We start from the raw sequence: 24,674 nt of genomic DNA, 5'->3' as shown, positions 1-24,674 counted from the left end.
GAATAATCCTAGTTGTACGATTAGATAAAACGGTAGATGTGACGCTGCCTTGTACACAAAGTTATCGTTACAGAGGCAATCGCAGGTGTTACCTACTTGGAAGGAGAAACCGAGGCAAAAGCCCAAGCCTAGGCTGTAGCTCCACCCTCCGGCTTTTAAACGGGGCGGGGCGGGGCCACGGCATCGATCACTCGGCGCTCCTCTAGGCACGCCTTGGTGATCGATACTCCTCGGGCAAGCCTCTGACTACTCGGAGACAGCCGGAATATTCGGTCCAGAAGGAAAAGTCGTCGCCGGCCTCCGACGACTCGACACTGTCCAAACTCGAGACAGGTGAGTTTGAGCAACTCGAGAGGGCGGGGCAGCTCTGGCTCCTTAGAAGCGGGGAGGCCGGGCTGAGAGGGGAGGACTGCGCAGGCGTAGCGTGAAGGGGCGAAGCAGGAAAGGACGGTCTCGCGCGTGCGCTTTGGAAAGCCCAGGGCGGCCCTTCAAAGCAGCGAAACTGAGCCGGGTGTTGCAGAGTGGGGCAAGAACCGGGGGTAGCGCATGCGCTCTGAGAACGCAGTTTAGCCGTTCAACTCCAGCGCCTCCAGGGGTAGGAGGAAGGCCCTGCGCGTGCGTGGTGCACTTCTTAAGGCCGTCATTTCTTTTTGCGCGTGCGTGAGACCAGGTTGTCGTGTCCCTGCGCGGTTCTTGGTGTCGCGTTGTTGCGACTCTAATGCACTTGCGAGGCTTCCGATTTCCGCCGTGTTTGTAGCGGCAGGTGGTTGCCGGCTGACCCTCCCGAGCCAGTCGCTGTTTGTTGGTCTGGAGCTAGGCCGACTGGGCACGCTTAAACCATTGGGCCCCAAATGTGGACCAAGGGAAATGAAGCCCCGGGGGAGGCGCCGGGGAGGGAAAAGGTGTGAGACCTCGGGGTGGAGGGTTGGTGGGTTACGTAGAGCCCGCCCAGCCCGCTCGTCCTGGGGGACCCGGTGGGCCCTGTGCATATGGCCGCCTGGAGGAGGGGGGGTGTCTAACTCGATAGGGGTTAATTCTGAGCAAAGATGGGTCACCGTGCTCAACAAGTTTGGAGTAAATCCAGGGGCAGGAGGTGGGCAGGTGTTGGGGCCACACCGACGGCCCAAGCCCGATCCTGTCTGCTCGTTACAAGACTGGGCAGCCTGGTCCCAGAAAGCCAGATGGAGGCCGATGTATTCTGGGAGGCGCTTTTAGAGTTTTAAAGATAAGTTAAGAGAATTGTGGGATGACTGCGGTGGCTTCCTAGAAGGCTTGATTTTATAAATGTCAGGAACCCACTTGGGCTGTTAACTAACAGCCTACCAAAGGCCAGCTTACATAATGCCCTCTATCTGGATAGTGAATTCATGGAAGTCAGGACCTGAGTCGGGCTGTTGTATACAGCCTGTACTTGGCTTCTTGGTGTTTAACGTGACCAGCAAGAAGCCGTTTATGAAGTTCACATTAGGCTGGTTTATAAAGCCAAGACAAAAGCCACTCTGAGAGGTTAGCTCATACAACCTTGGTCTGACCCCCTTTTCAAGATTATTTCCTATGCCAACAAACAGTCCTTTACATAAGAAGACAAGACAGTCCACCGAGAAGAGCAATTCTATGCAGCCTGTACCTGAGCTTCCTGTGGAAGCTGTCTCATGTCATGAGACCAGTACAGGCAGGTGGCACTCTGGAAGGTCAGTTTACAAAGCCAGGACACACGACCACTCAGGACACAAGACCTTCCTCTGGAAGGTTTGTTCATTTAATACAACCTTTTATAAAAGGCAATTCACCTCTACCCCCTCTTCAAAAAAAAAGCCTTATGTAACCAACAAGAGGTCTTTTAAGGCCAATACCTTTCTAGCCCTAGGAGACTGACTTTAAAGTGAGGATACAAGGGCGCTCAGGCTTTTTCATATGGCCTGTGATTATGGGGACCATGGGTCTCAATGTGCCTGGAATAATGCCAGTTTATGATTTGTCCCTGAAAGCTACTATAAGCACTTCCAGTATTCAACTTGTGTAAGATGAAATTCCTACGTGCAGAAATGGCGGTTCCAAACAGTGAAAAAAAAAAAACATTGGCAAAAATGATGAGAGTAAAAAATTTTGCAAAAGAAAAATGTATATTTTACCAAGCTAAATAAATAAAAGGCTTATATATAGCATCCTGGTTTGTATGATAAATTCTGTACTTAATCCACCTATACCTACCAGAAGGCTGTTTATGCAACTTGCTTATCCCTTTTACGTGGAGCTCTGGGAAGCCAATGTAAAGGCCAGTTTGCAGTCCCACTCTGAAAGACTGTTCACACAGTTTACCCTTGATTCCCTCCTCTGGAAGCCTCGTTCGTTTAATACAACCTTTTATTTAAAAAAGACAATTCAATGAGGAACTCTGGGAAGCAAATCAGTAAAGCCAGGCCATGAGGCTACTCAGGCTGATACCTTACTCCAGAAAATTGCTTGATACAATTCAAGAAACCTTTCTATCAGACTAATGCGTGGGGAATGCTGGAAGCCTGATTTGTAAAGCCTGGACGTGAGGCCGTTGAGAAAGGCAGCGTAATGTAGCCTCTACCTGACCTTCACTGGAAGGCCGTATCAACTGGTTGGTTGGTTGAAGGCTGCTGCTTACAGCCCACACGAGGCCAGCTCCTCTGGAAGATTGTTTCACGCCGCTGACAAGAAGGTGTTTCACCCAGCCAGGGAAGGACCTTGCTCCTATAAGGCCATTTCAGACGGCTAACAGGAATCATGGAAGATAGGTTTGTACAACTAAGACAAAGTCCAGGTTTCACCTGGCCCTCAGACGAGGGCCCAATATGTAATGAAGCCAGTTTTTAAAACAGGTCATGAGGCCACTTTGGAAGACTTCTATGTAACACGATGTGGCTTCTCCTCGGAAGGCTGTTTGATTCGGCAACTATTTAAAAGGCCAAATTATGAAAATTCTGGGAGGCCGATGGAACCAAGCCATACATAAGACTGCTCAGACGGATGGTGGCCAGCATGGCCGCTCACCAGGTTGCTACAGGCTGCTATTGTAAGGCCCCCCTGGGAGGCTAGTGTTTAAGATCAATGGTGAGATGCGCAGGGCCATTTCAGGTGGCTAACACAGAGGCAACCTGTAAAACCATTTTGAAAATGAACTCACAGCCATCCCGAAAGCTCCCACCTCTGGAAGGCTGTGTGGTGCAGCGTCAGCATAAGTCTCTCTGAAGGCTTTGTTGTAAGACGTTCACTGAGGAACTCTGGATTCAAAATAAATTACTCAGGCTATTTTATGTGGCCACGAAGAGGCTGTTCTGTACAGCCAGCTTGAGGCCCTCTCTCCCAGAAGGCTGGTCCACGTGGCCATCAACCTGAGGCCCTCCCCTCAGCCAACTGGCGAAGCAGCACATCAGCCACCTTACCAGGCTAGTTTATGAAAACCAAACAGAGACCACCTTGGGAGGTCTTTGCAAAACAGCACGTGAGGCCACCTTAGAAGCTGGCTTTGTAAGGCCTTTGCTAGCTTTACAAGGGACTATTTTGTAAGGTCACCCTGGGAGGCCAGTTTACAAAGGTTAAAATCTGCATCCCAGGGAACTAGTTTATAGCCCATTTGAAACCCTCCAGGAGGCTATTTTCTAAGGCCACCAAGAGACCAATTTACAAAGTTGGTACATAGGCCCCAGCAGAAGCCATTTTTATATTAAGGCAAATAAGTCGTCTTCTGGGAGGCCTTTTTGTAGACCTTTGTGAGAAGCCAGAACATGAGGCCTCTGAGGCCTTTTGCACGCTCAAGGTGAGATTTTTCGAAATTGCTTTATGAGACTCATGTGAGACACTCAGGATGAGCACTGAGGCCACCCAGGAAGGCCAGTTGGTGGGTCCACGTGCTGTTCTGCATGTGGCTAGTGGATAAGACCATGCTGGAAGGCTGCACTGTGAAGCTCTTTTTTTTTTAAATATATTATTATTTTTATTGATATTAGTATAGTATTTTTTTATAAATTTATTTATATTTATTTATTATTTTTGGCTGTGTTGGGTCTTCGTTGCTGCATGCAGGCATTCTCTAGTTGTGGCGAGCGGGGGCTACTCTTCGTTGAGGTGCGTGGGCTTCTTGTTGCAGAGCAAAGGCTCTAGGGTGCGCGGGCTTCAGTAGATGCAGCACGTGGGCTCAGTAGTTGTGGCTCGTGGGCTCTACAGCACAGGCTCAGTAGTTGTGGTGCACGGGCTTAGTTGCTCTGCGGCATGTGGGATCTTCCCGGAGCAGGGCTCGAACCTATGTCCCCTGCATTGGCAGGCGGATTCTTAACTACTGCGCCACCAGGGAAGCCCTGCACTGTGAAGCTCTTAACGAGACCAACACAAGACATTTATGAATCTTCTAGGAGGCTGGAGATAGAAATCATCCTGGCGGGCTTGGGCCAGGCCACTCAGGCTCTCTGAGTCCTGTCATGCAGTAAGCCAGCTGGGAAGGATATCCATTGTGAACCAGGGACTGAGCTGGGATCTAAAGCTCCAAAAGCTGTTGCAGTCCTCATGCCCAAACATGAAGAGTGTCTGAGTGGACACTGCTACTTACTGTAAAGTTTTGGACAAATTGCTTAATCTCCCAACTCTCACTTCATTCATCTGTAAAACCTCACACTATAGAATTGTGAGGGATATGTTAGATAATGTACATAAAACATGGAGCATTGGGATTTCCCTGGCAGTCCAGTGGTTAGAACTCCCCGCTTTCACTGCAGGACCCCGGTTTTGATCCCTGTTCTGGGAGCTAAGATCCCACAAACCGCGTGGCACAGCAAAAAAAAAAAAAAAAAAAACCCAAAAAACATGGAGCACTGACGTGGCACACATGAAGGGGCACTGAGGTTGAGCATAATCTAAGTTCTGTCTCTGCACAATCGATTGACTGTGGTGGTGTGTTTCGGTCAAGTCACTTCATTTTTTCTGGACTTTAGTTTTCTCATCAGCAAAATAGGAGGGTGGGGTTGCAGGGGAAATGATCACATACACCCCTGTCCACTTCACAGTATGGTAAGGAACAAATACAATTCGAAAGTGGTGCTGGGGATAGACTGCAGAACTGAGAAAAACTCTGAATTACTGCACTTACTTTAGGACAGGCCCAGGAAGAGGCACCTCAAAAATAATAACAAGCGAGAAAGGTACACCCTTTTCTTATGTGAAGTGATAGGATTTTCTCATCTGTAGAATGGGGAGAATAATAATTCCTTCCTCAGAGTGTTCTTGAGAGTTAACCCAGATGTGCAGCTTCATCGTGTGCTGGCTTGTGATCTTGTGGCTCTGGTTCCTCATTTATAAGATCATGGATTTGTGAGCTATTAGCTGAATTGCTTTGGGACATGTTTAACTTCTCTGCTTTAGCTTCCTTATCTGTAAGATGGAGATGATAATACTTAGAGTTTCTGTAAGAATTAAGAGTATATATAAAGTGCTTGGAGCATTCCTGGCTTTACAGCAAATGCTTTGTAAGTACTTTATCAGCTTTGTAGGGTCATTGTGAGGGTGAAATGAAGCAAGTATTCTGTCTGCTGAATACTGAATATTCCTGAACTTGTGGGGAGTGAGCTGAAATGGGGCCCAGCAATAGGAATGGCTTGTCCAGCGCACCCTCAGGGACCATATCTCTAGCATCCTTCACACATCTTTGTTTCTGTATCTACTGCTAATGTCTTCACACATATTAGAGCTAAAGGGAACCATGCTTTCTCCTCCTCTTCTTTGGTGTGAGTTATAGATGGAATCCCAGCATGTCCAGGAAATCTGGTAGGAGTGTTTATTATCTATTGCTGTGTAACACATCACCATAAATTTAGCGACTGTAAAACAACACACACGTATTATCTCTGTTTCTGTGGGTTGGGAGTCTGGACAGGGTTTAGCTGGGTCATCTACATCAGGGTCTCTCACAAGTCTCCAGTTATGGTGTCAGGGCTGAGCTCTCTTCTGAAGGCTCAACTGGACAAGGATCTAAGTGCCTGTGGTTGTTGGCAAAATTCAGTTCCTGGAGGGCTGCTGGACTGAGGCCCTCAGTTCCTAGCTTGCTGTTGGCTCTAAGCCACCCTCAGTTCTTTGCCACATGGGCCCCTCCAACAGGGCCACTTGCTTCATCGATGCGTGCAAACCAAGAAGGCAGTAGAGAGAGTCTGCCAGCAAGATGGAAGTTCCAGTCTTATGTGACCTGATCCCAGAAGTGGCATCTCATCACTTTTGCCATCTTAGACCAAAAAGTAAATAGCTACACATACCAAACCTACACACCTGTTGGTTAGAGGCAAGTAACAATAGTTTTCTATTGCTGCTATAACAAATTATCACAAACATGATGGCTTAAAACAATAAAAATTTACTAGCTTACAGTTCTATAGGTTAGAAGTTAAACATGGAACTAAAATCAAGGTCTTAGCAGGGCTGCATTCCCTTCTGGAAGCTCTAGGGGGTAATCCATTTCCTTGCCTTTTCCAGCTTCTAGAGACCACCCACATTCCTTGGTTTGGGACCCCCTTCCTCCATCTTCAGAGCTGGCAACATTGCACTGTCTAACAATTCTGTAATCACGTCTCCCTCTGACTCTGACTTTAGCCAAGAAAGATCCTTTCAAGGACTCCTGTGTTAGGTTGGGGCCAGCAGATAGTCCAGTATAATCCTGTCTCACAGCCCTTATTCTTCATCACATCTGCAAAGTCCCTTTTGCCATGTTAGGTAACATACTCACAGGTTCTGGGGATTAGGATGTGGACATCTTTGGGGGATGTTATTCTGCCTACCACTCAAATTACAGGTCCTGCCCATACTTAAGGGGGTTAGAAAAGAGTGTTCATAACAGCAAGCAGGGATCATTGGGCTCTCTTGCACCCTAGGGTGACTTGCTTCCCTCACAAGAAGTGGAGCGTGTGATGGGGCTTTATCACAGGCAGGTCTTCGTTCTTGCCTTCACCACCCACCAGTGGCTCTTGAGTGTCAGTTACTCTTAAGGGTCCAATAAGGTTCTTCTGTTATTAACCACAGAAACCCTGGTTGACATAAGCAAGAGGAAATTTCTTGGGAGACTGTGGGGCCCACAGAATCGACGGAAAGCTGGAGAACTGGGCTTGGAAAAGACAAGAACTAAAGTGCATCCTAGGAATTGCAGACAATAATTGTGAGACCCTAGCAAGAATAGTCTGGTCCAGAAACTGCCGCTAGGACAAAACGAAATGTCAGCTACCTCTGGTCAAGTTCACCTACTTAAAGTTCAAATTCAAAGGAGGCAACTCATTGTCTAGCTTGGGTCACATACCCACCCCTTGGCAACATCCCACCAGGCTGATCTCAGTGGGTATGATGGAATTTCTCAAAAGGAGATGGAGGTATGTTGTCAAGAAAGAGAAGAGGATTCTGAGCCACCAGAACTCAACAAATACCCTCTACTACCTTCTCTGCCATCTGTTTCCTCAATAATAGAAGGAAGTTATTGCTTCATTCAGGGCAGGATAACTGTTACAACAAGCATCATCAACACTGTAGTGGCTAAACACGATACAAGTTTATTTTTTGCTCCGGAAGCATTCCAGCATGGATATTCCTAGTTGGGGGGCTATCTTATGGCTCTGCCATCCCTTAAGGCCTCAGAGTCTTTAGCTTCCAGCCAGTGGATAGGGAAAGTGTGGAGGATCATACAGGAAGTGTTTATGGACCAGGCCTGGAAGGGGCATATGTCACTTCCATTCATTAGCCGTGGTCACATCTAATTGCAAATGAGAAATGGAGTCTACCTGTGTGCCCAGGAAGAAGATGGAATGGGCTTTGGTGAGCTTAAAGCAAGAGTTTGTTTTTGTAGATAAAGTTTTATTGGGACATACCGTGCCCATTTGTTTACATACTGTATAAAGCTGCTTTCACACTACGGTGACAGAGAGTAGTACCAACAGTGACTGTATGGCCTGCAAAGGCTAAAATATTTGATATCTGGCCCTTTACAGATAAAGTTTGTTGACCCCCAGCATAGAGCAGTCTCTGCAAAAAGCATGATGGTCCCTATTTCTTAGTATCAAATGATATAGGGCATATAGCAGCTGTTAGTATAATACCTACAACACTGTAGTGCAAATAAATCACCATAAGTTGTGAGCAGTAGAACCTATTCACATATTAGTACTTATCCCTAGAGATTGGCCTGCCGTCTATATATAATGTCCAGGCTAAAGTCACTGAAGGCACCAACTGTGGTAAACCTTGTTGTATAGGATTTACCTATTTCCAGGTTTCCTCCAGAGATGTTAAGATCTCATTCCTTCGGTAGTCTTAATTGAGTGCCTACTATGAGCTTGACTCTGCAAGAAGCTCAAGGGCTACTCAAACCCAAAACACTCTCAGAGAATCTTGGCAGGCTTCACATAGGGGATCATTTAAGATGGGCCTTAAAGGTTGGATAGGAGTTTGCCAGAGAAGAGGGGTGTTGGAGGCATTCCAGACGAGAACAATACATGTTACTCTCTGAACAAATATGGGTCCGGTGCCCACTGTGTGCCTGGTGTTACGCCAGGCCCTGAAGATGCAGTGGTGACACCAGACAGATAGGGACCCTGCCCTCACAGGTGCCCTCACAGGGCAGAGAAGACCATTGTTGAAGAATCAGTGCAGATGAGATGTGTGTTACATGGGACAAGTCCGGAAGCCTTGGTAACCTGTAGGGGACCAGGTCTGTGCATGGTCTCTCTCTCGGTCTCTCTCTTTTTTTAGGAAAATAGTTTATATATATTTAAAATTTCAGTGGTTGACATTTTGGCCACTGGATGTCATCACAGATCTAGCTTGTTTTCCCCCAGTCTTATTTTATGAAAATGTAGAACTGTAAATATGTAGGCATACAACGTGGTGTTTTGCTGTAACTTACTTTCCCCCCAGCACTCATCGGACGGAGCCGGCTGGGCCGATGGCGGGGCCGGGCGCGCTCTGGGAGGCCCTCTGGGCACTCCTGCCCCGCACGAAAGAGGAGCTGAAGCTGGAGCTGGGAGAGAAGGTGGAGGGCAGCGTGGTGATGCTGCTGCAGGAAGCCGCCGAGCTCTTCTACGGGGACAGGAGGCGAGAGTGTCTGCAGACCTGCGAGGCGCTGCTCGACTACTCCTGGGAGAAGCTCAACACGGGGCCCTGGCAGCACGTGGACAAGGACTGGCGGCGGGTGTACTCCTTCAGCTGCCTCCTGAAAGCCGTGTGTCTGTGCGCGCCGCCTGGGGATGCTGCCTCCGTGGCCGCCGCCCTGAAAGCCTGCGACATGGGCCTGCTGATGGGGGCGGCCATCCTTGGGGACATCCTCCTTAAAGTCACTGCCGTCCTCCAGAAGCACGTGCTCTCTGGAAAAAGGCCCGCCCCCGGCCCGAGCCAGGAGCCGCTTGGCATAAAGGTATCCGGGGGCAGGGGGGTGGGCAACCGCCACTGACCGCACCCAACAAAATCCATCAGCCCTGTTTTCCTAGAAGTCACAGGTCAGCTCTCCCCTGGGGTGAAGCCCCTGGCATGCTGACCCCTCTGGTTGAAAAATGGCATCTCCATTGATTTGGAAATGGAACAGCCTCTTGTCTCAATTTTTTTTTTCCCAGTTTGTGCAAAAGCAGTGCCCCCTGGGGAGAGCAGGAGGGTAAAAGCTTTGTGGTTCCTGAGAGAAATGGCTCAGAGGGATTGTGTGGCCGAGGCCTGCAGCCAGCGAGAGCCCTTCTCTTTCAGCTTCTTCCTGGCCCCTTGGTTGAGGTGTCACCCACTTTCCTGGCTGCCTCTGTCTTTGTGCTGCTGAGTTTGGATGAGATTCTACAACTCACATGACTAATCGGTCCTGCCCTTTAGATACTTGACCATGTCCTCACTGGTATTTAAGTGCATGTGCCAGAGAATACCCCACAGACACTGAGGGTGGTTTCCTCAGGCTTCACATCTCAGCACTGACACACGGACCCACTCACAGTACCTCTGGGCAAGTCAGTCACCTCCTCTGAGCCTCAGTTTCCTTATCTGTAAAATAGCAGAGTGCTGACCCCCAGAAAAAAAGGGCCGAGACTGTACTGGACACTGGGTAAGGGGGTTACGGGGTGTTTTCGACATTTTCCTAAATATTTTCTTGTTTTCAGAATTCCCTACAGTGAGTATTATTTTTCTATAAGAATAATGCAAATGGATGTCATAAATACACCATACCTGTAACTGAAATAAAAAATGAGCCTATAAATAGGGAAGAGAAATTTGCAGCAAAGCTGTCAGAGAGGAGATATCTTTATTGTATAAGAATTATACAAATCAACAGGGGAAAAGAAAAACTGGGCCCCAGGAAGTAGAAAGACCAGACACACGAACAGACTGTTCACAAGGAGGAAGCAGATCTGTTAAACGAACATGTGGGAAATGTTCAACCTCACCTCTGGTTTAAACAAACAAACAAAAAAAGCAGCCGTTCTTGGCTCTGAAACTATCAAATGAGATTTTACACAACACCCAGTGTTGCTAAGGGTGCCACAGGGCCAAGGGCATGGGGTGTTGGTGTACCTTTCAGAGGGTCGGGCAGACATGCAGATCAAGGGACAAATATCTGTCCCCTTGGACCCAGGGGTTGCACCCACCCTTGCCCAGGCCAGGGCTGTCCCAAGGGATATGGCGGTGGCTTCATGGCCAAGGTGGTGTTCGTGGTCTGGGGCAGTGTATATGGTTAAGGGGGTAGAAGCTCAGGCTCTGAAGGCAGCTGCCTGGGTTCACATTCCTGCGCCACCCCCCGCTGCCTGTGCCACCTCCGTTCCCCTGCCTGTAGGAGGGGCTTTGCTCAGCAGCCTTACTGAGCCCCAGCGGTGGCCCAGATGTGCCAGGAACCAAGGGCATGGTCCAGACGCCATCCTGGAGCTGACATTCTAGTGAGGCTGTAAAAGAATGTCTTCTCCCAGATGGTGAGAAAGGTGGGGAGGCTGCTTCAGAAAGGGTGGTCAGGGAAGGCCTGTCTGACAAGGGAGTACAGGGAAGTAAAAGTCTACTTTGGGGACAGCGAGAAAAGAAGAGGCAAATACAAGGCCTCGCACATCACCCGCAGGGAAGAATGTTAGCTGTCGCTGCCGCCACTGCATGAGTGTTGAGAACGGGCTTGGGGTCCAGCAGGGGGAGCCGAGGGAGGCGACAGGTGCCAGGCAGCAGTGCTGGGTGCTTTACATATGAGGTCTCGTCACCCAGTGGGGTTTAACGCGTGGGGAAACAGGCTCAGAGACAGTAACTTGTTCAGGTCCCTCAGCTGGGAGATGGTTAAGTAAATGATGAGGCAGCCACTCAAGCCATTGCAAGGACTGAGTGGCAGCATGGAAACTACTTTGGAGAAATTATTGGACAGAAGAGGCAGAGTTGCTTATTCTTCGTGAATCTTAGAGTGGATCAGAGATGCATATGTGTGAACGAAGTGGGAAAGGAACATACAGTAATGAGAAGAATCCTTGTAGGTTAGATGGTGGAGTTTGGGATAGTAAGTTTTCCTCTATGAAAGCAATATATTAGTTTTATAATTAAACAAACATTTTAAATGAACCGGTAGAGGAAAAAAACATCTTGATATCGTGAAACGTCAGTAGTCGCAGTAGCAGCAGTAAAACTGACAATAAATGTTAACTGTTAATTATTGTTACTAATGACATCTCAGCTGTCTTACTACCATTGATGCAAATTCCTAGTGGAATGCCTCGAATTTTGGCCTTTCTGCAGTTGTTGCCATCTTGTTTTGTCTTAATTTTGAACAGAAAGCAAGGAATGACTACGTTCCAATTCCAGATATGACGTCAGAAATAACGGTGCCCCGGCTTCACTGTCCATCCCTCCAGTATTTCAGGAAGCATTTTTTGGATCCAGGGAGGCCTGTGATCTTGGAAGGTGTGGCCAACCACTGGCCGTGCATGAAGAAGTGGAGGTGGGTGTCTGCTGAGGGCGGTGTGGTTCCTCTTCCCAATTTAGCATCTCCAGAGACCCCCAGATTCCTCCTCCCATCATCCCCAAGTGAATACAGCCCCACAGACACTTCATTGGCAGTGAAGTGAGATGGACGGCCGAGGGGTTAAACACGCATTAAAGGCACAGTGCTCTGAAGCGATGCCAGAGGTTATAAGATTCTTACCTTCTACAGCTTGCCGGCCCTAAGCAGTTTTTAAGGAGTGCGTCTTGGAAGTCCAATGTTAAGTCCATTATGCAGTTTTGCAGGATCTCAGGAATTCTGTGGAGTTTCTTAGGGGTCCCTGAGCCTTGAGAGTAGAAATAAGAACCCAAGACAGCCCCACCCCCTCTGCGTGGCCTCCGAGGGCTCCTGTGTTTATTCTCTCCTCATGTCTGTTTCCAGTCCCTCCTCAGATTCATGGTGGAAAGGTCAGATCAGGCAGCTGGACAGTAACCATGATGCCACAGCCATGCCTAGTTTTGAAATGAGGAGGCATGTCTCAGGCAGGTGGATGGAGCCAGCCTGTCTTGTGGCAGTGGTTTTGCGGAGGGAGTGGTTCCCGCTGAGATTTGCGTGCTTGACCACGCAAGGCGGGTACATGCCATGTCTTCCCTCATTGTCCCCTCCCTGGTTCCTGTGTGATGGGCACTGTCATCACCCACAGTTTGCAAACGGGGAACAAGGGCTCAGAGAGGCAAAGGGACTTGCCACAGGTCCCCTGGTGGGTGACAGGCAGGGCTGGACTCGGCACCAAGCCACCGGAGCTGAGGACCCAGGCCCCTCACCACCCTGCACTGTCCTCCACTGGCCCAAAGAAGGTCTCTCTGCTTGTGACAGGGCGAGCAAAGAGAGAAGTTGAAAGGCGCTAGGCAAGCAGGGAAATAGAGCTGCCCAGCAAGAACCAGATTCATAGGTTGTATCTGCAAAGCTGCCCAGTGCCAGGTGGGCAGGTGGCCTCGCCTCTCTTGTACCTGTGTCTCCTCAGCAGTGAAGTGGGGTCTTCCTCCACCTCGTGAGCGTTTGTGCCAATGAAAGGAGACCAGAGTAGCACGTTTAGCAGGGCACCCAACGGGTGTTAGCATACGATGGCAATGCCAATCCCTGTTTTCCGAATAGTCTGGAGTACATCCAAGAAATTGCTGGCTGCCGCACTGTCCCAGTAGAGGTCGGTTCCAGGTACACAGACGAGGAGTGGTCCCAGACGCTCATGACTGTGGATGAGTTCATCAGCAAGTACATCAGGAATGAGGTGTGTCATTTGACTCCTTCCTCTAATACTTAGGAGGGAGGGAACACGTTACATTTGGGCAAATAACTTCCATGTGTTGCCAGGGGAGGTTTTGGAGGAGTCAAGAAGCCATTCTCTTTTTTTTTTTTTTTTTTTTTTTTGCGGTACGCGGGCCTCTCACTGTTGTGGCCTCTCCCGTTGCGGAGCACAGGCTCCGGATGCGCAGGCTCAGCGGCCACGGCTCACGGGCCCAGCCGCTCCACGGCATGTGGGATCCTCCCAGACCAGGGCACGAACCCGTGTCCCCTGCATCGGCAGGCGGACTCTCAACCACTGCGCCACCAGGGAAGCCCCAAGAAGCCATTCTTTAAGGGCCTGTGGTCAGTAGGCTGGCCAGCATGAGAAAGGCAGGCGGGACATATGTTCCCATTTCAGGCCCTTTGTTTTTTGGAGGGTTTTTTTGTTTGTTTGGGTTTTTTTGGTTACAATTTAGTGGGTTTTGGTATATTCACCAGATTGTGCAACCATCACCACTATCTAATTCTAGAACATTCTCATCACCCCAAAGAAACGCCGTACTCATTAGTAGTCACTTCACATATCCCCTTCCCCTTCCCCCATCCCCAGGGAACCACGAATCTGCTTTCTGTTTCTATGGATTTGCCAATTCTGGACATTTCACATAATTGGAATCATATAATATGTGACGACCTGTGTCTGGCTTCTTCTGTTTAGCATAATGTTTTCAGGGTTCATCTCTGTCGTAGCACGTACCAGTCCTCCGTGCCTTTGTATGGCCGAATACTATCCCTTTGATGGATAGACCACATCTTATTTGTCCATTCCTCAGTGGATGGCCATTTGGGTTGTGTCCACTTTTTGGCTGGTATGAAAAATGCTGCTGTGAACATTCACGTACACATTTTTGTGCGGACATGTGATTCCATTTCTCTTAGGTGTATACGAGGAGTGGAATTGCTGGGTCAGATGGTAACTCTGTGTGTAACTGCCAGAGGAGCTGCCAGATTGTCTTCCAAAGCAGCTACACCATTTTGTCATTTCTTAACAGTGAGGGCCCTGGGTGTCTTCCTCTTCCTGATACCTGTTGGCCACTCTGGCCGCAGTTGGGGTCAGTGGTGCCCAGCGTCCCATCTGCCCCGCCCCCATCTGACCCTTTCAGAGGCCCTCGGGCATCTTCAAAGAACCCCTGAGTGTCAGGGAGCCCAGTTTGTAAAGCACTGATCTTTTCACTCATCTGATTGGTAGAAATTTTCACAAAATGATCATCTCCAGTGCAGGCAGATGTAGGAAAGTGGACTCTCACATTAACTGCTGGTGAGAGTGTAAATGATGTAACGTTTGGGAAAACAACGTGGCAGAAGCTATTGAGATTTAAAATCCACGTACTCCCTGACTGCATTGTTCTCCTCTTGGAAGCATGTAAACATCAGGACCAGAGCATTCGGCTGTTTATTGAAACACCGCGGCAGAATCACCTTAATGTCCACCAGCAGGGGGATGGTTGAATGAATAATGATGCATCCTGTCTATAAAACATGCATCCATCAAAAGAATGAGCCACATATGCATGTATTGACCTGAAGAGGTAGTCATGATATATCATTAAATGAAAAAAGCAGACTTCACAGTAATACATATTGTATGATTCCATTTTTATTTAAAAAAAAATCCTTATGTGTGTACAGCCCCTTCATGTTTCATGTGAGAAAACTGAGCCCCGGGGCTCAGGGTGACTTACTCAGGGTAGAGGCAGGGCCAGATCCTGAGTCCCCCCATCAGCCCAGTCTTGCTGGCTGGCGAGGGATCACATTTGCCCCCGGGTCGGAGGAGGGGGAACAAGCAGGCCGGAGAGGAGAGCCCTCCAGGTGACGCCTACGGCAGGGTGCTGAGAGCCAGCCACACGGGCAGCTCTGAGGAGGTGTCCCACAACTAACAGGGCTTTTCTGTGTCCCCTCTGGTCTTTCTCCCATGGAGTAGCCGAAGGACGTCGGGTACCTTGCTCAGCACCAGCTCTTTGACCAGGTAAGTCCGAGCCCCTCTACCCTTCACCCTCTCACCACCTCCCACCTCCCTTCCTGGGCGCTGGCCCCGGAGGGTTGGAAAGGGGTCGCAGCCTCATTTGCTCCCCAGTGGCATTGCCCCCTGCGGTGAGCAGGGAGGCCCCTGTGCCTCTACCTGTGCCCTACTCGCCAGCGGGCAGCAGGGGAGCGGAGCAGGCCCTAGGATGGCCCCCGGGGGATGGAGTCTACAGCCTGAGTGTGGTCAGAACCGAGGAACAGGTCCCCCAGGTGAGGGCGGCAGGCTCTGACCTGACCCAGAAGGAGCGAGTGGCCGCTGACCTGGACTCACAGAGTTCCCTGGGCAGGGCCTGGAGCTGCCTGACCACCTTTCAGTCGTCTGCTCACGAGGCAGGCTCCCCGCACCTGGGCCTGTGCGCTGTGGCAGGGCCCGGGTTCCACTCCTCTGGGTACCCTGACTGGCTGGATGGAGGACCCTCAGGACGAACTGGTGGAGACTGAAAGAGGAGGGGGCTGTGGGCTGGAGCTGAGGGGAGGAGCAGGGCTCGAGGCCGAGGCCAGTCCCAGGGAGAGGCGCCTCATGAGCCAGGGTCGGAGGGCAGAACAAACCCCACGTGCTGGGCGCGTCCATCAGCGTGAGAGGGTTTGGTCAGGAAAGCAGAGCGGGAAGCCGAAGAGGGAGGCTGGGGCCAAGCTGGGAGGGCCTTGAAGGCCAGGCCAAGACAGCAAGGAGCCCTGGGACGTTTGTGAGCCGAGGGTTCACATTCCGAGGTGGTATTCCCAGGAGAATCCAACAGGGGTGCCAGCGGATGCAAGGAGAGCACCCAGGGGAAGAAGAGGGACCGTGGCAGGCTGCGCTAGCTCTCTCTCCATCACACATGCTCCCCTGAGACTGTCCAGGTGTGGCCCAGACAGCGCCAGCATCCTGGCTTTTAGAGGTGCAGGGTCCATCCTGGGCTGCACCCAGACCAATGGCACCAGCGTCACCCGTCACCCAGACCTGCCTCAGGTGGGGCCTGTAGCCACCAGATGGCAGAGCTGGGGAAGCGGTGGCGGGAACCGGGACCGTCTGGCTCGTGGGGAGTGAGGAAATGGGGCTGTGCAGTGATGTGCAGGATGGCCGTAGCTGAGTTGGCAAAGGACAGGAAGAAAGGCCGCAGAAGGTGAACAGGGATTGTCTTCGGGGGGCGAGAGGGCGAGGGGGTCCCTCCCTCTCTTCTGTGCAGTTTCCAAATCATCTATAATGAGTATGTATAGTCCTCATAACAAGAAGAACAGAGACTTTGTTTTCAAATGCAAACAAAACAGAACAAAGTGAAGTGTAGCGTGAATCAGATTGCATCCTGCGCTTTCAAAGCCGTGCAGTTAGGATGCCGAAACGCTCAGAGGAGGGCTCACCCTGGGGAATGACCGGACAGTTGGGCTTTCCGTCCACCCCTTGCCTCATCCCCCGCTCTCCTCTTCGCTCTGTACTTGGGGGGTGGCCGGGACTGTGACCCTGGTGATGGGGGGGAGACGGCTGCTTTGTAGGCCCCTGTGCACTGGCGCTGAACCCTGCCCTGGGGACACAGGGACAGTCGCTCTCCTGCCCTGTGGCCCTGAAAAACACACGTATCTGATGGTAATGAGCGCCTTGAAGGAAAGGAAAAGTGTACCCTACAGAGGAGGCTGGGCAGGGCAAGGGCTCTTTCCATCCGATAGTCAGGGAAGGGGTCTTGGGGAGGTAATGTCTGAGCAACAGCCCAAAAGATGAGCAGTAGGTACCCAGCCACATGACAAATATTTTGCCCATTTTTTTTTTTATTGGGTGGTTGGTCTTCTTATTTTGAATTTTAGGAATCCTTTATATATGTTCTGGATGCAAGCTAGTTGTCAACCATAAGCATTGTGGGTATTTTATCCCTGTCATCAACTTGCCATTTTATTTTCTTCTCGTGTCTAAAAGGACATGACAAGCGCCACGCCAGCTGGGAGAGCAGCAGGTGTGAACTTTCACCTTCAAGGGGCAGGAGAGTTCAGCGTGGCCGGAGCCGAGCACATGAAGGGGAGGGAAGTGGCAGATGGGGCCTGAGAGGGAGATCAGGGCTGGAAGAAGGATGGTTTTCTTAATGTGAAGGGAAGTATTTCCAGGATGGCTGTGGCACTGTCTGGGGAGGCGTTGAAGTGACAGGTGTGGAAGCAGGGAGACCACTAGAAGGCTGCTGCAGCGGTCCAGGGAGAGCCGACGCCGTGCGTGGAGAGACGGGGTTAGGACGGGTGTGAGCTGCCGGCACCCAACGTGGTGGGCGTGCAGAGATCGAGGGAAAGGGAGCAGCCCAGGAAGACCCCTAGGTTTGGGACCCGAACCACTCGTTAGATGGAGCTGAGGCATCCGGGGGGACTTGGCAGATGTGGTCTTGGCCAGGCCTGACGCCACAGCTGCCCAGAGCAGGCAGTGCTGGCCGGGAGGCGAGGTCAGGGGCTGGGTGTGTGCCCTGAACAGGGAAGACCTGGGTCACTCGGGGTCAGGACCACAGCCAGTGGGAAGCTGGAGTCCCTGTCCTGACCGGGGGGCCCCAGTTGGGGCTGTGCCAGCCTTCGGGAGCTGCAGGTTCAAAGTTACAGGGGGGCAGGAGGTGATGGGGCCGGGTGGGCTGTGTCCTCTTGCCCAGGCTTCCCCACGTGAGGACTCGTGGGTCCTGAGCTCTGTCCTCTCTTGCTAAGTGAAGAAAAGGGGGATTCAAGTTGATCAGGCCCCTACCACGTGATCTCAAGAGACCGGCCTGTCCTATCTCTTGGCCTCAGTCATAGTGGGGCTCGGCCTCCCAGGGCCCCTGGAAGCCACAGGTCAGCTTGGCTCCCTGTCCTGGAGCAGCCAATTGCCATTTTACTAGAACACGAGGAAGCACATTTAGAAGTAGAAGGCAAAGTACATGATTATTTTTATGACGGTCGAAGACTCTGAAGGCGTTTTGTCTCGGGACCCCAGAAATGGTTTTTCTCACCTGCTGTCAAACTACCTTGGGGACTACTGGAGCCCTGGGGCTGTCATGCAGCGCAGAGGGACCACCTGGCCTGCCAGCCTCTGCATGGCTTCTGGGGCCTTCTCTGCCTGCAGGAAGCTCAGGGTCGCCCCATCCAAAACCTCTTACTGACTCCCCTCCCAGCGACCCTGTGTTTCAGAAGATTTTGGCCACTGTGCTTGGTCTGCCTTCAAGTATCAGTCACATCTAAGATGGTTTCTCCTCTTGGCGTCTCTGAATCCTTGGCCAGTGGCTCTGATGACACCGTCTGGTCAACCAGTCACCTCTCAGGAAACCTGATGATGTCATCAGGAACCAGGCAGCTTCTCAGCATCCCACAGGGCTGGAGTCTGGTGTAATCCCAGCCAGAAACTGTGTGGTGTGACAGCGAGCCTGGCAGGGGAGAAGCAGGCAGTTTCCAGAGGCCTTTGGCATCTCGCCCCTCACTGAGGAACCCCACAGGACAGGGCACCGCAGACTGTGAACTTCTCTGTCAGCCCAAAGCAGTGGACACAGCAGCATTTCCGCATTTCTACATGGGCAGTTGGAGACAGACTCTAAAAGTACGGAACAGCCCACGCTCCCCGCAGGGAGAACATTCCGGCCGCCCCCTGCGATTGTTCCACTAAAGTAATGGCCAGTCCACCTGCAGGTGTCCCTTCAGACCAGAGAGCTCACTCTGAAATACCTGAGTAAACTAGCATAGTGGGTCCCCTTTGCAACCTTTTGGGAACCAAACTTAAGTTTCCCAAAGCCTCCGAGCATTTGCAGCAGAGCAGGCAGTCTTGGGGGTTGGGGGCTTGGCAGGGCTGTGGTGGACTGGCCTCATTTGGAAAGAACCAGAGTCTCAGAGTGAAGAAACCACTCACCCTGGCTGAAGCCACTTCCCGACCAGACCTGCAGAAGGCAGCTCCAGCCCCTCCCTCAGGGCGGCTGGATTCCTCACTGGCCCTGGGAGTGGAGCCCTGGAGCTGCCTTCTGCAGGTCTGGTCGGGAAGTGAGGAGGCGTGGGGCACAAGAAAACACGAGGGGACTCACGGTAGTTGCCGTTTTAAAGTATAAGGTGGTCCCCAACTTAGGATTCTTCAACCTTATAGTGGTGCCGAAGTGATATGCGTTCAGTAGAAACTGTACTTTGAATTTTGAATCTGGCTTTTTTCCTGGGCTAGTGGTGTGTTTACGATACTCTCTCGTGATGCTGGGCTGGGTCTCCCAGTACATCACACGATCAGGAGGGGAAACAATGCATACAGTCACAGCCACTCTGTACCCAGATAACATTCTGGTTTTTGCTTTCAGTACGGTATCCAATAAATTGGGTGAGGTAGTCAACACTTTATCATAAAATAGAGTTTGTGTTCAATGATTTTGCCCAGTTGTAGGCTGATGTAAGTGTTCTGAGCACGTGTAAGGCAAGCCAGGCTCAGCGGTGAGGTCCAGTAGGTTAGGTGCATCAAACGTATTTTCAGCTTCTGATATTTTCAAGTTATGGTGGGTTTATCGGGACGCAACCCCATCATAAATCGAAGAAGAACCTGTCCATCTCATTAGAGATGGTCACTGACAGTGCCGGGGCAGGTGAGCTGACCGCACCTCCTCGTACAGCCCTCACCTCCTCGTACAGCCCTCGTCCTTCCCCGGGAGCCCTAACTTCACAGCCTCCCGGAGGCCCCTGATGCCGCCACAGAAAGGAGCAGCACAAGCTCACTTCCAACTGGGTCAAAGTTCATGAATGGTTTTAAGACTTCCACACTTGACCACGTCGCTTTTTTAATTTTTTTAACCCAATTTTTATCTATTTGTTTGTTTGTTTGTTTGTTTTTGGCTGCATTGAGTCTTCGTTGCTGCCCGTGGGCTTTCTCTAGTTGCGGCAAGCGGGGGCTACTCTTTGCTGTGGTGCACGGGCTTCTCACCGCAGTGGCTTCTGTTGTGGCAGAGCACGGGCTCTAGGTGCATGGGCTTCAGTAGTTGTGGCTCGTGGGCTCTAGAGCGCAGGCTCAGTAGTTGTGGCGCACGGGCTTAGTTGCTCCGCAGCATGTGAGATCTTCCTGGACCAGGGCTCGAACCCGTGTCCCCTGCATTGGCAGGTGGATTCTTAACCACTGCGCCACCAGGGAAGTCCTGACCACATCGCTTGATGCCACCAGCAGCCTGGCATGAGGGTGCCCCCTTTACCACATCCTCACCACCACTGTGTGTTACCACTTTTTCAACTTCTGCTAATTTAATCAGTGGGAAATGATGACGTTTATTGCTAATGAGACTGAAACCCTTCTTTATATCTAATTCATCTTTATGTATGATCTGGTTTTTGTCCTTTTCTTATTTGTATACCTTATGTATTGGGATCCTTATTATTTTTCCTTATTATTTTGCATGCACTCTCTGCATTAACCTTCCTTTACCACAGTTCAAATGTTTTCCATTTTACTCCCCATCTTTGTATTAAGTAACTTATCTTAAATGTACCAACTGTGATTGCTTTACCATTAGTAAATTTTGGAAAATCTTCCCTTCCAGAGATTTCATTAACTACTCAGTCCCATTTTCTTTTTGTTTTTCTTTAATTTGATGTTCTAAAATTAGAAAATTGCAAGCTGGTTTATTTTTAGGTACAAAGCAGTGGTATCAGGTTTTTAAGAAAAGGAAACAAAGCTAAAATGCATATGACATGGAAATAAATCTGAAAATAAAATTATAACCCTTCCCTAGCAATTATGTATTTACTTTTTAAAATTGATTTTTAAACTCCTGTACAGTAAAATGTGGCTACAGTCATATTATTACACAAGAAGACAGTGTGTATCAGCCTTCCGGGAGAGTCAGTGGACTTCTAGGCTGCTGTGTGCCACAGGCCTGGTCTTAACCCTCCACGTCTGCTCCGACCCTACAGATCCCGGAGCTGAAGCAGGACATCAGCATCCCCGATTACTGCTGCCTGGGCACCGGGGAGGAAGAGGAGATCACCATCAACGCCTGGTTCGGTCCCCAAGGCACCGTCTCCCCGCTTCACCAGGATCCCCAGCAGAACTTCCTAGCCCAGGTTGGAGCAGCTCAGAACATTGGCCTTCCCCCTCCTCCTGGCCCAGCCACACACGGCCTGGCCACATTGTCCACATTTAAACACTAAAGAGATGAACCACTGACAGGGACGTGGACAGAAGTGAACACAGAGAAACGAAAGGTACCAGGCCTCAGGGGTGGGCCCTCTGCCTGGTCGGGGCGGCTTCCAGACATGGCTCCTGCATCGTCTGGGTTCCCAGACGCCTCCTGAGGGCAGAACAGGGCCGGGCGCCATCTCCGGACGGAGCAAGTGCCCCGACGGATGCCTCTCCCCTGCTATCTATCAGAACCAGGCCAGCTTCTCCTGCCAGAACCCTCTCTCCAAATACGGGGAAGCTGCTCAGCCAGTGGGTAGTTTTACTGAGACCCAGACAGAGCAGCGCGCGCGCGTGCGTGTGTGTGTTGTAAGGGGAGGGGCAGCTGTTATAAAACCACCTTCCGTCGCAGGCAGAGAGGTTTGACAAGTGAGAGTGTTCTTCCAGCCCGGGGACCAGTCCCCAGAGGCAGCGGAGAGGCGGGGAGCCAGACCGCTTCTCAGCCTTGTGGACGTGAGCCATTCACTTAACCTCTCTGTGCCTCCATATCCTCACCTGTAAAATGGGGGGGAAAGGATAGACCACTCGGAGGGTTGTGCTGAGGCTCAGAGTTAATAAACATACAGCACTGAAACAGCGGTGCCACAGTCGAGTGCCTGTTAGCAACAGTAGCGAAGGCAGTGACTCCTAACCTGACGTGTGTGCTGGGCGCGGGGCAGCCGGGGCGGCCGGGCACCTGCTGAGGAGGGCGGCTCTCTTCCTTGCAGGTGATGGGCAGGAAATACATCCGGCTGTACTCCCCGCAGGAGTCAGAGGCCCTGTATCCTCATGACACACACCTTCTTCACAACACGAGCCAGGTGGGCCTGGGGGACCCGGTAGGACCTGCCGTTTCCCCTCCTCCACACCCTGTCTCTGAGAGCAGGCCAGTGACTTCCTTCGCTTTCCTCAGGTTGACGTGGAGAATCCCGACGTGGAGAAGTTCCCCAGGTTTGCCGAGGCCCCATTCCTGTCCTGCATCCTGTCTCCGGGAGAGATCCTCTTCATCCCGGTGAAGTACTGGCATTACGTGCGGGCTCTGGACCTGAGCTTCTCGGTCAGCTTCTGGTGGTCGTAGCCCGAGAGGAGGGTGCCCGGCAAGCAGACGCGCTTGTGGTCACACATCCGCCGCCCTGTGCCTGGCCCGGCCTGCGCCTGAGGACTCCCTCGCCTTGGCACACGCAGGGCGAGGGGTGCCCAGGCCAGTGTGGGCAGCAGAGGCAGGCGGGTAGGATCCCAGAGGGACATTCCCGGCCCACAACCCGCACAGAAGCTCCTGGGCTCTGAGGTTGGCTGCCTGGATTCAAGCTGGCCCTGTCGCTTAACCCCTGTGTGATTTGGGGTAAGGAACTCCACTGTGTGTCTCCATCTGGAGAATAGGGCGGCGCTAGTCCTCACCACAGAGGGCTCTAGGGATGCGGTGTAGGCAGAGCTGCGCTACAGACCTCAGCCGCTGTCACCAGTCTTCGTGATTATTACTGTTGTAAATACTGGCCTGTCAGGACAGCCATGGCCCGCAGGCTCTGGAGCGGGGTGGCCATGGCCTGGTCACGGGGGTGGGTTCTTACCGGCTTGCTCAGCTCAGGCCTCTGCTGGGCAGTGGGGGCCTGGGGCAGTTTCTGTCTTGGTTACTGAAGTGTAACCTGCCTTCAGAGAAGCGCACAGCCCTGCTAGCTTGGTGAATTTCCCACTCCACATGCTCCCAGCAGCCAGGAACCACCTGGCGGCCCTCCTGCCCCTTGCTGCCTCCATCGCCTGGGGCCACTCCTCTCTGAAAGAGGGTTTTAGGCCAGGAGAGAGGCCCAGGCTTCAGACTTTCCATAAACACGTTTGTTTTGTTTGTATAAAACATGGGTGGTTCTGTTTGAATTTTGACCAGGTAAGGATGCTGGGGGCAGGGGCGTCACAGACCTGCAGGAACAGCTGCGGAGGTGGCCCAGGGCCATGCCTCTACCCACCAGGCCTCTCTCCCTCCGTGGCCACCTCATGTCTGCTGGTCTGACCTTGGCTTCAGTCTCTTCCCTCTTGTAGGTAGGCTTCTCCCCGGGGGGAGAAGATGGCCCCAACAGGTCAACTCCAGATCCCAGCACCTTGACCCACAGCTCAGAAACCTCAGGGAAGTTTCTGACCATTGGGCCTGGGACCTTCGCCCATTCTGGGGCAATGCCGTGGGGCAGGGAGTGGCTGCCCTGATTGGCGGGGCCTGGCTCACAGGCCCCCCTGAGTTACTGTGAGAAGGGGGGTGGGAAGCATTGATGGGCGGCTGAAACTAGCTACTAATGTCCTCTGTAACCAGGCCAAGGAATCTGAACCTTATCATGTAGGTCTTGGGGCTTCAGCATTTTGAGCAGAGAGATCATCAGAACATACGTTTGATTCTTGGCAGGGAATAGGAGAGGCTGATGGTCAAAGCTGCAGGGAGGCTGTGGGTCTGACGCCGTGGGTGAGCCCGGGCCAGGGCCGGGCATGGAGGCCAGGCGAATACGAGAGCTGTTTAGAAAGGAATCGAGGGCTCTGAGCAATTGCTTGTGAGGTCGTTTATTCCCCTACCCAGCATTATTGATAGTTATTTACCTCATTTTTCATATGAAGAATTTATAGCAAATATCAACGCCGCTGAAGGCAGTCAGGCATAAAATAGGGATGCCACCATGCCCACAGGCTCGCCATCAGTGAGCAGACGGGCTGCAGACGAGCCGTAACTCCAGGGCTGCCTGCATAACACCCACTCCTTCCCCGGCTCCAGCTCCCACGGTGGCCCAGCCTTTAGGATCCCATCCATCCCAGCTGGCAGGTCCCACTCCTGCTGAGCCGCTGATGACAAAAAGCGGTTCATCTGTAATGTCGTGGTTCTGAATTTAGGGACTAGAGGAAGCGTTCATTAAAACATATTGAGGCCTGGCCGCCTCGAGCAAGTGTCCCTTGTCAGATGGGAAGATGAAATCTTCATCTGCTCTCCGGGCAAGGCTCCCCTGTTGCTAGTATCCCGGCTGGAGGGCTGGCTTCAGCTCTGAGGGGTGTGGACTGAAGGCGGCTTAGAAGAAAGGTGTCAACCAGCTGCTCGCAGGGCCAAGGGGAGGTACAGGCACCCACCCACCAGAGCTGCAGAGAGGCCTGCTCAACACCCGAGTCCTGTGCCAGGCAGGGCGCGGCATCGAGCAGGATGGGGCCCCTGCCCTCCTTGTGTTTCGTGCTCTTGGGGGGGTCCAGAGAGGAGACGGACAATAAAATAAGTAGTGCGGGTAGTGATAAGTGCCGTGAAGGCAAGAGAACAGGGTGATGGTGGAATGTGGCAACAGGGGAGGGGTTGGGGACATGATTTTCATA

At 51.6% G+C, this 24,674-nt stretch overlaps 1 protein-coding gene across 2 annotated transcripts; it reads left to right on the top strand.

The window, feature by feature from the left end:
• Nucleotides 1-254: 254 nt before the first annotated feature.
• KDM8 (lysine demethylase 8) lies at nucleotides 255-24,125 on the top strand. Of its 2 annotated transcripts, XM_082600506.1 has the most exons (8): nucleotides 255-333; nucleotides 8,905-9,400; nucleotides 11,754-11,920; nucleotides 13,058-13,190; nucleotides 15,168-15,212; nucleotides 21,104-21,253; nucleotides 22,076-22,168; nucleotides 22,261-24,125. In XM_082600506.1, the coding sequence occupies exons 2-8, from the start codon at nucleotides 8,933-8,935 to the stop codon at nucleotides 22,423-22,425; spliced, it is 1,221 nt and encodes a 406-aa protein (XP_082456632.1). In that variant the 5' UTR covers nucleotides 255-333; nucleotides 8,905-8,932; the 3' UTR covers nucleotides 22,426-24,125. The 2 variants fall into 2 exon arrangements, 1 of the variants encoding a protein (XP_082456632.1); XR_014291530.1 differs by lacking the exon at nucleotides 22,261-24,125 and having other exon boundaries at nucleotides 21,104-21,394; nucleotides 22,076-22,155.
• Nucleotides 24,126-24,674: the final 549 nt, after the last annotated feature.

Source organism: Mesoplodon mirus, assembly GCF_964341445.2.
Source record: "Mesoplodon mirus genome assembly, chromosome: 15".
Classification (NCBI taxonomy): Eukaryota; Metazoa; Chordata; class Mammalia; order Artiodactyla; family Ziphiidae; genus Mesoplodon; species Mesoplodon mirus.
Note: the sequence above shows the minus strand (reverse complement) of the source record. Positions and strands in the feature narration are given on the sequence as shown.